This window comes from Corvus moneduloides, chromosome 2 (assembly GCF_009650955.1).
Source record: "Corvus moneduloides isolate bCorMon1 chromosome 2, bCorMon1.pri, whole genome shotgun sequence".
Taxonomy (NCBI): domain Eukaryota; kingdom Metazoa; phylum Chordata; class Aves; order Passeriformes; family Corvidae; genus Corvus; species Corvus moneduloides.
Genome location: NC_045477.1, coordinates 45,528,855 through 45,545,112, shown reverse-complemented (window position 1 = coordinate 45,545,112; position 16,258 = coordinate 45,528,855). Strand labels below are relative to the sequence as shown.

The 16,258-nt window shown below is 41.8% G+C and overlaps 1 protein-coding gene across 6 annotated transcripts; it reads left to right on the top strand.

Moving 5' to 3' along the window:
• Nucleotides 1-4,616: 4,616 nt before the first annotated feature.
• LOC116439612 (gap junction beta-6 protein) lies at nt 4,617-16,033 on the top strand. Of its 6 annotated transcripts, none has more exons than XM_032099372.1 (3): nt 4,617-4,764; nt 5,133-5,209; nt 14,228-16,033. In XM_032099372.1, exon 3 carries the CDS (start codon nt 14,245-14,247, stop codon nt 15,034-15,036), a length of 792 nt encoding a protein of 263 aa, XP_031955263.1. In that variant the 5' UTR covers nt 4,617-4,764; nt 5,133-5,209; nt 14,228-14,244; the 3' UTR covers nt 15,037-16,033. The 6 variants fall into 6 exon arrangements, with proteins under 6 accessions (XP_031955263.1, XP_031955264.1, XP_031955269.1 ...); XM_032099373.1 differs by having other exon boundaries at nt 5,107-5,209; XM_032099378.1 differs by lacking the exon at nt 5,133-5,209 and having other exon boundaries at nt 4,617-4,760.
• Nucleotides 16,034-16,258: the final 225 nt, after the last annotated feature.

Genomic DNA, 16,258 nt, shown 5'->3' with positions numbered 1-16,258 from the left:
AAATCAGGCTGACGCTGGATATCCAGAGCTGTCAGCTCAAGAAATTGAGAGGCTTTGATGGGTGCCTGATGACGATTTGGACTATCCTAACTAGGATGCAGGAGAGGTACACTTTCCAAGGACATCCTGGAAGAGCATGGCTATGTACTAAAACAGCTGCCCATGCCCATTTTGACATAGAAAGCGTAAATTATATGGATTGGTGTGAGTCAGGCTGGTCATGTACTGGCAAAGCTAAGAACCATTTTCATCCCCTTTTGTTGGTTCCCCATATCATTTGGGATTGATGTTTGTTTTGGGGGTCGGTTTTGGGGGTTTTTTTGTTCTTTCCTGCTCCTTCTAGCTCCACAAGTAGGGGATGTCACTAAAATCACCAAGTTACCTTCCTGACTTAGCAGGAAAGCAGCCTTTATGTTTCTCTTGGGATATTTCGTGCATATCAGCAAACTGAAAATAAAAAAGGGAAGGACTCATTGATGAGGACAATCTGAGGCCAAAAATATGAGGGAGACAGCCATCTGCCCATTATTTAAGGGAAGTGCAATCATAATCATTCTCTCAGGCACCTGTAAGGCCCTTGCAGGTGAAAAAATGTACTGCTTTTCAAGGGAGTACAAATGCTTGAGGTGCTGCAATGGTTAATAAACAGGGATATTACATGGGCAACCTTTATCATACAACACATTGTCATTAAAGTAATTATATTGAAAAGGAAATGACTCTTTGGGTGTTATTTCTAGCTAGATGAGGCCCTGGGATTTGCCCAGAGTGTGTAAATCAGGATCAACACAATCCCTGTAGGAATGTTGACCAGTAAATTAAACCGAAAATAAAAGCTGAAGAAGAACAGCTTCCTGGGCAGCATACAATAAAGATGGGGCTTGGCCCAAGACTTAGTATATATTTTATCAGAACCATGTGTATCCCTGTTATGCCCTAATAAATGTGCCACAGGACAATGTGAACTTTGAGACACACTGGCACAATAGTTTCACACTGAAGGACTGGACATAATTTCCTTTTCCCTGCTCTGAACTGCTAAATAGTCAGAAGGCAAAAAGAGTCTAATTAGAGATGTGAAGGTTTGGAAAGGAACCAGAAATTTTCAAGAAGAAAACCCTCCTGCTTCCAGTCTGCACCACAGTGTTTGGGCAGCTGTCTGCCATGGAAAAATGGAAAAGAAACTTCCTGGGGTTGTTTTTTTTTTTTTTTTCCTTCTCTTTTATCCCTTCTGAATAATATTAAGACTGAGCAGTTGGACTTGTTCTTGTACAAATCTTCAAACTAACGAAGTACATAAAATTTAGGTTAAAATTTCAGTCAACAGTTCTAGTAGTTTCAGACTCTGGTTTATTAGTACTCAGAAGAAAAACTTGACCTATGCCAATAGTTCAAAAGGCATAATTTATATGCTCTACAGGAGAGGCAGTGATTGTGATTATGACCTTCTAGATGATGACATGCACTATCAAAGAGACTGACCTTATTCTGAGTTTGGGCTTTATATCTAAAGCTACTCTTGGTCAATAGGATGTAGTGACAACTACCTGTATTTTCAAAAAAACCTTATTTTCAAACTGCATTATCTTGTGAGGCATCTAGTGACACAAAATTTCTGAGCCCTGTAACTTTAATTTTCCTCTTTGTTTATTTGTCCGTAATGGATGGGGTTTATGTTTACCCATCCCTTTCTTCTCAATTTTTACCTTAAAATCATGTCAATAAACAAAACATACTTAAATGTATTATAGTGCACAGCTGTAGCTATTGCAGGAGAAGGGACTGTCATAATTCAAAGTAATCAATTCCCATGTATTTATTTCATAGTTTTATCAAACAGTAATTTTTATATGCTAGCTAAATAATACACTATATTTTCATATGCTAGCTAAATAAAAGATTCCTCATTTGTAAAGGAGTAAGTACAATTTAACTCTGTTTACTAAGTGGTCAGTTACTAAATATATGTCATTTTACCCTCATAAATAAAGATAAAACACTGTGATTAAGACTAGGACTTCCAGTCCTTACATTTCCAGCACTGACACACGTCTCATTCTTTCTATCTAATGTCTCTTGAGTCATCATTTATAATCAAAGAGGGTGCTGATGCTACTGGGTCAGAGAAAGCATTCAACAGATGAGAGTTGAAAGATTACCCAGTAAAGGAGAACCTGGTCCATTTCTCCCTGCCACTCATTCATCCGGTGCTCTCCACTGTGGTCACATCTAGGGAATAGATAGTTCGACATTACCTAATTTTGGAAACTCAGAATATCATTGAAGACTTTTTCTTTGCTGTCAAAACTGGATGCCTCTGCCTTGGGAGAAACACCAGGTGTTGACCTCCAACCATGACACCCTCCTGAAGGCAGTGCAGTGAAGACCTGCTACAAGGCAGCTCAGAGAGCTCCACACTGTACCTCTGCCCGTGGCTTACCTCCTTAAGGCTTACCTGCCTTTAGGCCTTGTTCCCACTAGCTTTTCATGGAAAAGACCTTCAAGGTCATTGAATTCAACCATGTCATATCATTAAGTGCCATGTCCAGTCGTTTCTTGGAAACTTCCAAGGGTGGTGACTCCACCACCAGCCTTGGCAGCCTGTTCCAATGCCTGGCCACCCTCTCAATGAATAAATTCTTCCTGATGCCCAACATGAATCTCCCCTGGTGCAGCTTGAGGTTATGTCCTCCTCTGCCATCAGCTGACTGGGAGAAGAGGCCCACCCCACCTCACTACAGCCTCCTTTCAGGAAGTTGTACAGAACAATAAGGTCTCCTCTGAGCCCCCTTTTCTCCAGGCTAAACACTCCCAGCTCCCTCAAGCTGCTACTCATAGAACTTAAAATTTTGATTTATATTTTCATAATATTTCTATTACTGGGAAAAAAAAAACCCCAAAACCTCTTTTTGGTGGCAAACACAGCCTTGAAAAAGAGGACAAAATTTAAAATCCTCTACTGCAGCTAAACATACCGAATGTTTAAAGTATTTTGCACCTTAAAATGACACATTCCACTTTTTCAAGGTCACTGAATCAAGCCGAAAGGTGACTGGAGAGAGAACAACACATGAGTTCCAGATGTCTCTCCTAAAGCTTTTCTGCCAGTAGGAGATGAGCTTTCCCTTTTGCAAAGTGCAGATGCGTGGCCAGGTCCAGAGCCACCTCCCTTCCTCACACATGACATACACATGGACCTTGAACATCATCTGAACACACAACTCCCACAGAAGTCAGCAAGCACAGGGAAACTCAGGCCTCAGGTATTTATTGCATGTCTAGCTCGGCATCACATCATATACCTTAGGCCACGTCCTACAGCTGCTGCAGTGAACCGATTTCCCTGAGTTCCCCCTGGATGGGGTATAACTAATGAATGGTCCCAGAACTGATCCAGCTTTGACCAATAGGTTGGATCACAAGCCTCCTCAGATCTCTTCCAACATGAATTTTCCTATGGTCCTAATGTTCAGGTTCCATGGATCTAACTGCAAGGGTAAGAAAGGGTGGTGGAGGAAAGATGAACAGCAGAGAGACAGAGGCTAATGTTTAAACCACAACTGATGACGATTTCTTATCTTTCAAGCATTAGATTCTTTGTGCTAGAAATTTCTACCTCTTCTTCCTGAACATGAAATCAAAACTAAGTAACTGATTTTTGCTGAAGATTTTCCTGGGGATTATTTGTATTCTAGAAGGTGGAAAGACAAGGCAGTAGAATTTTGTTGGAAATCATTTATCATTCAAGTCCTCATACTCTAAACAAGCACAAACACATGCATTTTTCACCTGAAGTCTGAGCAAATGTCCCGTTTGTCCAGTTGTGGTGTACGTTTTCTTTGGAAATCTAGAACTAAAGAGGTTTACAAACCACTTATTTAGTTTGATGTGTCTGTGTGCAAGACAGAATACACCCTTTTGGGCAGGGATTTTTGAACCTGAAGTAAATTGTTTCCTCAGCAACTGTATTCCTTGGAAACAGAAAACTTTCCAAAATAAGTCTTTGCACTGGCAAATATGCGCAGCTCCGTGAAAGCTTGCGAGTCTGCAGGGCACTGCTGTAGCATTTCAATCTCAGTTGGAAAACAAACCTCAAAAAGCCAGAAACTACTGGCTCTCCCCTGCGTGTTTGGCCAGTAACTCTTTCAATGATTTCCAGGAGAAAAGACCTGGCTTTTTTTCTGTCCCAAGGCCCTACTGAATACCTGGGCTCCTCAAGATGGAAATACGACCTTGTTATCTTAAATAGACATGCATTTCCCCTGAAACCGCGCCCCCTTCTCCCCCCGGTATCTGCTGTTACCTTCATCTCCCTTCCCCTCACGCTCTCCCCCCTGCAGCCTCAAGCCAGCCCCTGGGCGGCGGGAGACGGCCGGGGGTCGGATGGAGGCGTCCGCTCCGGGGCGGACACAAGCCTTTCCCACCCCTTATTTTGGCTTTTCCCTCCTCACGTTGGAAGCCCCGCTCGCCACAGCCCCCTCCGCGGGGCGCAGCGGCGGGGATGGGCGCCGGGCCCCGCCCCGGGTTCCCACCGCCGCCTCCACGGGCGGCCGGAGGAGCGGGGCGCGGGCGGGGGCGGGCGAGGGGCGGGTTAAAAGCGGCGGCAGGTGAACGGGGAGGAACCTTAAAGCTCTGGAGCGGCAAGGTTGGGCCTGCCCTCTCCGTAGGCACCGGCAGAGCCAGGTTGATCCGTGCAGCCCGGCCGCGGTGCCGGGAGCTCCCGGCGGGGTGACTGCCCCTCAGCAGCGGGCGCCGCTGAGGCAGGTGAGGGGCGCGGCGGGCAGGGAGGGGGCGCGGCGGGGCAGCTGCCCCGGGCAGCTGAGGCCGCACTTGTTGCACCGCAGCGCGGGGCCGCGGCAGCGGAGCCGGGAGCTCTGGTGGCGCTGCCCGCCGGGGAGGGAGCGGGGCCGGGAGCGGAGCTGCCGTGTGCGCTGCTCATTCTGCCCCGGTAGGATTTGCTCTTGTCCCGCCAGGATTTTCCCTGCTCGGCATGGGCACTCTCCGCTTCCCATCCCCAGCTTGAGCGTCACGGGGAGCGCTCGAACCCCGCGAGCAGTTTTGATTGGGAATGCTCATGTCCGCGTTGGTTACGCGTTTAACTTGCAGCGAAATCTGTCTCCACCTCCCACCAGCTCTCTGTAAGCGCGTTATGTGAAGTACGTACGACCAGCTACAATACCAAGCAAAATCAAGGCTCCTGCAATTACAGGTAATTTGTGACACGCCTACAGATGTTAAGAGAGCTGCGGGAAGGTAAACAGCTTGCATCAGTAAAACTGACAGGTCCTGTGAGTGTCTGATCACACACTGGAAACATTTCTTAGAATTACAGGGGGAATAGGAAATGAGGTGTGAGTCAGAAATAAATGTATTTCTCAGTATCGGGGCTGGATAAGATCGCACAAAGAATGAGTACTTAAGGCCTTGAATAAAACACGAAGGACGTGCTGGAGTAAGGGCAGGAGTGCTTGCTTAGCTCCTGGCACCAGCTGGTAGCTGGGCATATTCTGGGCATGACTGTTTTTTTCCGTCATCGGGCTTTCCTAGGCTGGGTGTTACTTTCACAGTCTCTTGTGTTTGAAGAATCTCTTCCCTGCCCTCAACAGAGGAAATTACTTCCTTGTCTTGTACTCCATTAGTTTTCACCATGTAGCCTGGAAATACTCTTGAGAGAACAGGCAGAGGGTTGAAAGAAGTAAGTGGCCATTTGTTTTAAGAATGCTCTTTTAAACCCAGTTTTTATAACTTTGATCATTAATGGGATTAATGTTTGTGACCTGTATGAAATGATATGAGGGTTTGGGTGTGAATTTAGTTTGGTATCACCCCAGTGTGTGTGTGTACACTGAGTCAAAAGCAGAATGAAATGTATTTTCATCCTTGATTTTGTTAAAGGAATTAGGTAATTCTTAATGTCTCTTGGCCTCCACTGCTCAGCCTGGGAACTCTACTTGCCAGATACATCCTTTGAAGAGCCCCAGTGAAAAGAGAGTAGGCAAAAGGATGTGCATATGATTGTTAGATCTGTCTTAGAGAACAAGGCAATGGTGGGACAAGCCTCAGCCTGGAAGAAGGAGGTACCTCCATGTGTCAACTAGGCATTGCAATGTAAATTTCCAGGTGGGCTTTCCAACACATTTCCAGAGTCATAAGATTACATCTGTACTGCATGTGTCAGGGTTTCTAGGAGACTTCAGACAGTCCCCTGAACTGTCAGTCTCATAATTGGTAGTACGATGTATTGCAGAGCTTAACAGTAAAACCCCATTAATTAAAATATTTCTGTGGAGAAATTGATTGTGTCCTGACAGGTCCAGTTGTCTCAATTTGCTGAAGCTGAGCCTCTGAAGCCTCTGACAGTGTTGCTGTTTTTCATCCCTTGATGCACGGCCCAGGTAGATTATTTGGGCAGCCTCATTTATTTTGTGCAAAAAAAAAAAAAAAAAAAAAAAAAAAGTAATTGTACAGTGGAAAAGGTAGCAGACTCTCTCAGTAGCTAGAAAAATACGAGCACTTTGGGTTACACATACAAGTTCTTCGTAACAGTCATTGCATAACTTCAGTGGGTACTTGTGAGTAAAGAGGATGCTTTTACAAGCCTGATTCTTGTGAACAGTTTCAATTAAATCAGTGGTCCCAGACACTGCGTGAAATAGGAGCATGGGTTGAAGCTGTTTTTTCTTTTGATGTTTTCTCTTGTTCTGTTCCTTGTTGATTTTAATTGTAATTTAATGATGACTGATGAGGTATCTGCAAGGAGAACTGTGACTCTTGTCTGGCTAAACACCAGTTTGTGTAAGGAAAACTTGAAGTGATGATATGAGGTGAGATAACGTGCTGTCAAAACAACAGGAATGTGGAAAAAAGATAAAAGAAAGTTGAAACGAATTCTATTCCTTATCTCACAGCTGCATTTCTTTCTGTAATAGAGTTTTAAAAAGGAAAAAGTTGCTTTTGACTTTACTCTTGATGAATGAAATAACAAAATACATGCTCAAGGAAAAGCTGCAGTGCGGTATAAAATCTTAGTGTTTGTAAGTTTAGTTAGTGTTTCCAAAAGAGTACAAATTCTGTGTGTGAAAGAAGACAGAGTCTAGCCAATTTTGGAGGAAAAGAGAGATTTGTAGACAGAATGTAGACATTTGCTTAGGTGTAGGGGGATGGAAATACGAATTAGGTAACAGGCTTTAAAAAAAAAGAAGAAAAAGCAACATAAAAATGTTGCAACTATAAAGTTATTTTGATGACCGGCAGCAGGGTATAGTATCTCTAAAACTTTCTTTAAAATATGGGAAATAGGACACTTGTATCAGCAAAGACATAGTCCTTGGGATTCGGCTTTCTTCCAAAGCAAGAAGCTTTAAGCACGCCTTGAAGGAAAGGTTTACAGGAAAACCAGCTGAGATGGGCTAAATTCTAGTAGGACTTGTGCTGTCTTGTTATGCCTTCAAGTGTAACTTCTGATTTCCTGTTTTGTATGAGTGGAATGAATTTTGTGCAGAGATATTCTGGAGATAGTAATCCTTCAGTTACACTTGCAGGCGAGTGAGATAGATACAGATATTTCCAAGCATCCTTGGAAAATAACTTAAAACTTATGTGAGAGCATGAATATGGGACAGTCATAAGGGTGTCATTGTGGGTAGAAACTGAACCCTTAAATGCTGCTGATATTTAAGTAGCATCATTTTTAATAACATTTAACCACATACAAATTGGGTCCTAATCTGTTGGGTTTCTCTGGGTTTAATTAGAGCAAAGAATGCCTCCTGTTTTCCTAAACTTGAGTAGAAGGAAAGAACAATGCTTGCAGTGTTCAGACCTGCAACTGTCAGAGGTTTCCTGTTTCTGATTAGTCTTTGCCTGTTCTTGTGTCAAATCAGATATGCTGTAATCCCTCTGTCACAGCTCTTCTCCTCTCCAGTTTCCACTCTGATCTGGAGATAGATGTTCAGAACAAAGTTTAAGAGCTACTAGAGAGAATTGCACAGGCTTTTGCGATTGTTAGACTGCTGCTTTGATCTTTTTCAGCTTTTTAGGAAAGAAGTAGAGTTGTTGATATTCCAGAGTCTTCCAGCTGCATACTCCTTGAAGTTTTTAAAATACTGCTGTAAAATTAAAATAGCTGGAAGCTATCTATTAAAGGATTTTAGTTGTCAAGGTATAAGTTGAAAGCTTTGTCTTCTTGCATTTTGGACTCTGCATTAAAGCTATAGCAATGTAGGGAGCTGCATTCTTTTTCAGGTGTCAGAAACATCCTGGATGATTGAATTCAAGCTCTGTGCTTTCAGCTTTGCACTGATACTTATCTGTCTTGGTCCACTGAGCCTGTGAAGCTTGTAATTGCAGTGGAGCATTTCAGGAGAACAGCCCTGGGAGATGGTGAGATTTTTGTTCTCTCTAGTGTAACGTCTGGGAAACTGAGGCATGGGACAAACTAACAAATTAGGTAGGAAGTCTGAGCTAGTTTGTAAGTGATTGCTGTAGCCTGTGTACCAGCCTTTTTTGGTGAAATAAAAGGATGCTGTCTTTTGGAAGACGTTAATCTGTATTTATTAGAAGCTTCCTTGCTTCAGCCTTGGCAGTGCTGCTGTTCTTGTGGTACAGCACCAAAACTAACTCAGTGATAGGAATAACAAAATCTACACACTAGCAGTTAAGTGCTTGCTGTAAAATTGATGCCAGGTTGGCATCAGGAGGCATGCTGATGCAAAACTGCTGAAACCCAGACTAGTGTGTTCTTCAAATCTGGGTAATGACACAGCGTTATACAGCTCTGGGACACCTCAGTGCTGGTTATCAGCCCCTCTATGAGCCACTGCTCCCAGTGCAACTGTTGAGATGAACACCCGAAGGGAAAGTTGTCTCAGCACTGCCTTTGAATGCATGTTAGACCTCAACATGCAGCAATACTTCTTGTGCTAAGGTGGGTCATAAAATAATTTTGGTAATGATTTTGCATCTGTTCGTCTAGATGTTCTAAAGCTTTTCTGTGGCTATGTGAGTTACCTTTGTCCCCAGCTTGGGAGGTAGGCAGAGACACTTGAGACCAGTGCTTTTTTGCTTAAAGATTATCTTGGTTAATACATTCCCACATGGGATGAAGTGACTTTTGTCTTGGCAGACTGCTGATCTTTTATCAGTATCTGGATATACTGCTGAAAGTGGTGGAATATCACACCAAACTGGTAACTCCTGGTACACTCTACACTAAAATTTGGATAGAACTGGAGTCATTGTGAACACCCTCTAAATTTCTGTGTAAATCCAGTACGGTAAATAAGTTGGTATCCCAATTGAAAGCGAGAAGGGTATAATCTTACTCTGAATCTATGCATACATTAGGGGTCTGTGGACCTCTTCTTGAATAGGTCTCCTTGATGTTCCTGTAGAATAAGCAAATATTGTAATACTTGCTTATGACTACTTTTTTTTGCTTGATAATATCCTATAGCAGAAGCACCATATATGTATATGATAGAGACATATCTTCTGTTGTTTTTTCACCTTCACTGTATTCTAGTTGTGGATTTAGCCACTGACTAATAATTTTCCAGTATAATAGTCTTTAGCAGAGGAAAATGGTGTCTGTTAACAAGCTGGCTGTACTCATAAAGAGGGCAGCTCAGTGATAATTGTCTTCGGTGTTGTGAATTGCAGGGATTTTCACTGGATGTATGCACCGTGCTGTGATTGCGGTTTAATGTAGGCTTACAGGAGCTAGCTTTAAAGTAGAAGGCAGTCTAACCATGACAACACAGAGCTCAAAATACTGCCATAAGCTGTAGAACTACAGAAACAGTTAAGCTGTAGTTCTTCTCTTGCTGCTCTCTAGCTTACTAGTGAAAAAACCCCAAACCAACAACAAAAAAACTAAACCCCAAATGAAACGCCTGCTTGTGTGGCTAAGTTGTGTGATTATACAGAACTGTTCCCCTTGTAACTTAACTTTTCAGTCGAACATGATGATCTTTTATGATTGTTTTCAACTCTTACTGTAACAACCATATTGTTGAAATTTGTGGCCCTCTAATTGTTGAAATTTGTGGCCCTCTAATTGTTGAAATGAAACAGAAGATGCTGCTGGTAGTAGAACAGAGGTCTATGCAGAAGCTTGGAAAAGCTTATTTTCATGCCCAGTTGCAATTTTTGTGAAGGAGAATTTAACACTTAATGCACTCCCATGTTAGAAATTATTCTAAATGTGTAGTTATTCAACCTCACTAACTTCAGCTGTCTTCTGTTGTTCCCAGTTTCTTCCTTTTTAATCAATCCCTATCCTCATTCCTACTTTACATTTTTTCCCCCAAATTCACCAAAGCTTTAATTTCTTTAGTGTATTCTTGTAGTGTGCTGTACTTCTAAGACCAGCAAGCTAGGTAAGTCCTTGGCTGTCTACATACTATTTCTGTAAGCATTTGGCAGGATTTGCTCACACAGAAATAGTATCTGAACTGGCTCTACAAAAACAGAACTTACCAACCCATTAAAGGGATGTAATTTTCCTGCTTTCTTCTCCTTTGGTCAGCAAGACAGTTAATATTTTACTTGCTAGTAAAAAGGAAAACAAGTATTTGAAAGAAAACCTATGATCAAGGTTCTAGCTTTTGAGTGAGTAAAGAGTAAATGAGCCATCACATCAGTACAGGCAGCCCTGATGGGATGTTTAGTTGGAGTGATCTGCACTGGTGGCTTTAATAGTGTGAAGGGCCATACTTGCCTAACTTAAATTCTGCTTGGATCACTGTGTCTGTTTATTGGAGAGGGGTGGACACTTTGGCAGCGTCTGAATTGCCTTCATTGGATCCTCTAAGTTGCGCTGAGGAGAGCTGTTTAAAGCCAGCTAGTAGGAAACACTGTGTCCGAAGTATTTGGATGGAATTCAGGCTGCCTGGATATGGCACTACAGTCTTACATGTGCCACCTTTCAGGGAGAAGATAGTGAGACTTCACTGGTGTCTGATCAGTGCCTGTAGCACTCTGGAGTACTCCAGAAGTCATATGACTTTCCACCAGTGTCGAAACAAGCCTGAGAGGCCATGAATAAGAAGGGGCAAAGGTTGGTGACTTGCTTGGCAAGCAGTGGGAAGAACAGTGGATGGTGGCAGGAGGAGTTGAAGAGATAGCCTGAAGATTTGGAAAGGTATGTGGGAAGGGTGAAGGGAGGAGTGTTTGGGCAGATAGGAAAGAGAGAGGCTTTTTTGGAAAAGAGGTGCCACTAGGAGTGTCTGGGCAAAAGACTGCGTCTTCAAAGTGTGGTGGCTTTCTCTTTTTTTTTTGACCCAGATACAGATGTGTCTTTGCTAGAATTGAAGGACAGTTTTTTGGCTTAGCAAGCACAATGTACTCTCAGAGAAGATGGAGCAAGTCAGATGAAGAGGAGTGTGTATTATCCTCAGCATTAAAGCTTTGCCAACCCTTCTTCCCCACTGACTGCTCGTTCTTACCCATGCTTTGCAATTTGCAGCCTGGAGTTTTTGTTGGGTTTTTTTTTTTTGTTTGTTTTAATGGAGCTGTCCTTTTCAGATGATCTGTGGGTCTGTGCTGTAAAGCAGATTGGTGAAATGGATCAGGTTTAAAAAAACCAAACCAATGAAAACATATTAGTCCTAGGAAGAAATTATGCCCAAGTCCCCTGCTTTATAATGCACCTTCACAAAGTCACAGTAGATGAATTGCAGTGTGACCTCAGGAGAAAACAGGGTTAGGGGAGCTTAGTGAGCTGACTGACTACACACTGGGGAACTAGTATTTTTAATCCTCTTCTGTACAGGAAGGAGAAAACAAATCCATGTAAGTTATAACAAAATGGCATCAGTATTGGTGTGCAGTGAGATGTGAAGCTAAGAAACAGGGTTTATGAAGAAGGAATATTCAGGTTTTTCTTCACAGCCCTTTCACTCTGTAAGAAGATGGTTGACAGGCAGGGAGAAGATGATAGAATGACTGAGAAGAAAGTAAGGACTCGATGGAGTTACAGGATAGGTGAATAATGTGTGTAATACCACAGTTTACATGGTGCCAGTCTTCTACAGGATTTATTTTCAAATGTTCATAAGTATTTCTAGTCATAATACTTAGTTGTAGTGTCATTTTATAAGTAGTTTAATTGCCATATGTGTGTAATAGTAACAGAGAACACTAAGAAGTTGTAACTGTCCCTCTGTTTAACAATGCAATAATTGCCAAGGCAAATTCTGGAAGAATTTTCTTCAATCAGGTGACAGAAAAAGGGGTGGAAGCAAACAATTAAGAATCCACCTGATATGTTTAGTAAGTATCTCTGGTATTAAGGGTCTTTCCTGTGTCCTTATAGGGTTGTTAACCTACAGAGACTTTCTGTAACTGTATGCTAATGAAAAAGAATCTTTATTCTTGGAAAAAAAAAGCCTAGCAGGATAGCAAGGTAAGTCTGTTTCAGGACTGTTTTCAGTCAGATACAGAGGCAATAGCTCAAATAGATTCTGCATCCTGAAGGAGGCTCAGGAAAAGTTCTCTCCAATCTTAGTAAGATCTTGGGCCTCCCCCTTGGTTTTCACCTCCTGGAGTATAACCCCGCACAACCAGCAGGATCTGAGGGAAATGTAGTTTATTGAGCTAGTGAAGGGAGATTACATTTCAATCCCAGTAACTCAAGGAAAAGACACCATTGTGTTACGTAACAATTAAGTGTCCTCATTTTCTCTGAGCTGTTGTGTACTTTGATACTGTGTTACTGTATGTGACCTACTGATTATATATAACTCACTGTAAACCAGAAATGTTTTTGACATTACTCAGAATGGGAGTGTGATGTGGAAGACAACTGCAAAATAGCGTTGCCATTTTCTTCCTCATGCAGCGTGATCCAACTCAGAGTCAGGAAAATCTTGTGATTGATATGATGACCTTTTTGCCAGTAGCTGCTCTTTAAAGCAACTTTGAAAAGGTGATTTTGCTTACTGGTGCCTTGTGCTGTAAATGCCAAAGAAATACTCTCTGAGATACAAACAAATTAACAAAGTTGTGAAATAAAAACCTTCATGAGGAATTTCAGAGCCAAGAGATCTGTTAGCCCTCTTAAAGGGTCCTGGCTGATAGGCACAAGAAATGCCAGTTTCTTGAATACACAATAGCTTGCAAACTAGCTTTCTGTAAATCCATCTGAACGGAAGGGGTGCGGGGAGATGGGCTGAAATGCCTCTGAATGCTCTGTATGAAATGCTGTGGAAGCTGTGGAAACCCAGACAATTGTGGTATTCCTGAGGAGACAAAAAGGTGAAATCTTCAATTTATTGCAGTCATGGTACTTTGTAACTGACCTGCTGGAAACTATATGCTTCTGTTGAAAAAGTGTCTGAGCTACTGCTAGCCTGTTGGAACTCCTCAAACGTTGACCATAGCACTCTTCCAGCCTGTGAAATATCTCCCCTATTCCAGGACTAATTCTGTGTTATGAGGGGAGGAAAAAACCCCAACCTGACAGCCACAAAGGAGTCCTTGTCTAGTTACCTGAGGCCCTTTTTGTAGTTTGTGGAGAGAAAAGCAATTTTGGTATGAATCTTAAGCATTGATTTTGAGCATCCAGCTTGAGTTGGATAATAACCAAGATTTTACCTTCGTTGTTTCAAGGTAGTCTGGAGTTTGCTTTGACTAAGCATGCAGTCACACTTCTTTTAAACTGGTGGACACAGGTTATCCAGACCTTCTCATGCGAGTTGCAGAGCATTAGCAGCAGTTACTCAGGGTCTGTCTTTATTGCTGGAATGTACTCAAATCATTATTTACTCTCTGAAGATAAGGATAAACCAATCTGCCTTGATTTGTATAGGAATTCTATCTGTCTAACATGTTATTTTTTAACATAACGTCTAGCTTACTTTTGGCTGATACCTTTTATTGTTTTGTTACTGTTATCAATCTGCTAAAAGTTGTATCTTTTAATTTAAGGCTGTGTTCATCATTTTCCCATCTGTCTTTCTTAATGTGGCATTAGCAAATACACCTAGAAGTCAAATGAATGTGGTGCCATGTGTGTTATCCAGTAATGAAATATTACCTGCTGCTATGTGATTAGATTATTATTTATGACTAGCTGTAAGTAAGTGCACTGCGTCAACAAAATGTTACCACAGCCAGTGAATGTGTTACAATTATGATATTGCCTTTATTTTAAACCACATGCTTGATGGTATTTGTTTCCTGTCTTGATTAATCTTAGTTTTGTATATTTGTCTTGTCTTGTCAGAGGATTGAAACGAGACAATGGATTGGGGAGCTCTGCATACCATTTTGGGAGGTGTAAATAAGCACTCCACCAGTATCGGGAAGATTTGGCTCACAGTCCTCTTCATCTTCCGTATCATGATCCTGGTTGTGGCTGCAGAAAGAGTCTGGGGAGATGAACAAGATGACTTTGTCTGCAACACACTTCAGCCTGGCTGCAGAAATGTTTGCTATGATCACTTTTTCCCCATCTCTCACATCAGACTCTGGGCCTTGCAGCTGATCTTTGTTTCCACACCTGCACTACTGGTGGCCATGCATGTGGCTTACAGGAGGCATGAGAAGAAAAGGCAGTTCAGAAAAGGAGACCAGAAATGTGAATACAAGGACATCGAAGAAATCAGAAAACAGAGGTTTCGTATTGAGGGCTCCTTGTGGTGGACATACACCAGTAGCATCTTTTTCAGACTGATCTTTGAAGCAGTCTTCATGTACGCGTTTTATTTCATGTACGATGGGTTCCGAATGCCTCGCTTAATGAAGTGTAATGCCTGGCCCTGCCCCAACACTGTAGACTGCTTTGTTTCCCGACCTACTGAAAAGACGGTGTTCACTATTTTCATGATTGCTGTGTCCAGCATTTGCATTCTTTTAAATGTGGCTGAATTATGTTACTTACTGACAAAATTTTTCCTCAGAAGGTCTAAAAAAGCTGGAAATTCGAAACAGCAACCCAACCATGAGAATAAGGAAGAAACCAAACAAAATGAAATGAACGAGTTAATATCTGATAGCTGCCAGAACACAGTTATAGGGTTTTCAAGTAGCTAAGGTGGTGTCAATGCTGATGTTCACTCTTTTTGGAGTGAATGTTTTATTTAAAGGCTGCAAATGAAATTTGTTGTATGAAACAAAGTTGGGTGAGATTTTGATGCATAGTGTCAGATGTACACGTCTGGGAAAAAGTCAGGGCAGCCTAAATACGTGAAAATTGTGTAAGGATTAAATAGGAAGATACACTTTCCTATGAGTACCCTTACAAGCTGACTTTGACAAGTGGGAAGCCCACTCCTACCTTCACGCTGACACAGCTCCTGAAAACTAAATGCAGCAGCAATAAGAACAAGATTTTCCAAGCTAGGTATTTCTAGTATTACATGATGTTTTGTAATAGTGATAGTTTTTACTTGTGAACTGATGATTAAAATATTTTTCTAAAATCTAAGATTCCATGTTACTTAAGGTGTTATAGCACACAACTGACTGTTTTGTTTCTTAACCAGGCATATGCAGATGAACCCTGTAATACCATATTCATAGGGAAGAGACAGCAATAGGCTACATACATCTTCACAGCTTTGCAAGTGCTGCTTGAGTCTGGACAGGTAGCTTGAGATGCTTGCATACATGCTGCTGGCTGTAGAGGAATTGTATGAAAGCCCACCAGTGTGGATAATTGAGGTAGCTAGATTCTGAGTGCAAAGTCATGCCTAAAAACAGCACAAGAATATAGTTACAGCCTATGTAGACTTGTTTAAATATCTAGCAGACCTCATAATTTTATCAGTCTTTTAATTGCTTACTGCCAGTTTTATAGCAACTTACGTAAGTTTATGTAGATGTTTATTTCTCTAATGTATTAGCTGTATTTGTTTCTTTATGCTGTATCACATCATGGAACTTCTTTGGCTTTGATTTGTTTGCTTTTTTTGTAGTAGACTGATGGTGCTGTTACGAGACTAGAGGCTGAATGGTTTCGAGGACATGGAAAAGTATTACTGGAAATGGAGCAAGTCTTCTGAATAAAAGGCAAATACTTTAACCTTTCCTAGAGAAGTGAGAGTCTATATGTGAATGCTAGGCAAGATTTTAAGTAGGAACTTACAAAAAATTTTTTCAAGTAGAGACAGTACATCCAAAGTGCACATAACCCCTAGACACCCCCCATTCCCCTCCAGGGCACTGATGCCCTAATTCTGTTGTCCATAATCTAATGGAGATACGCAGGTAACTGAGTGCATGGCAATATGTGCTTGTGGGAGGGTACTCTTGT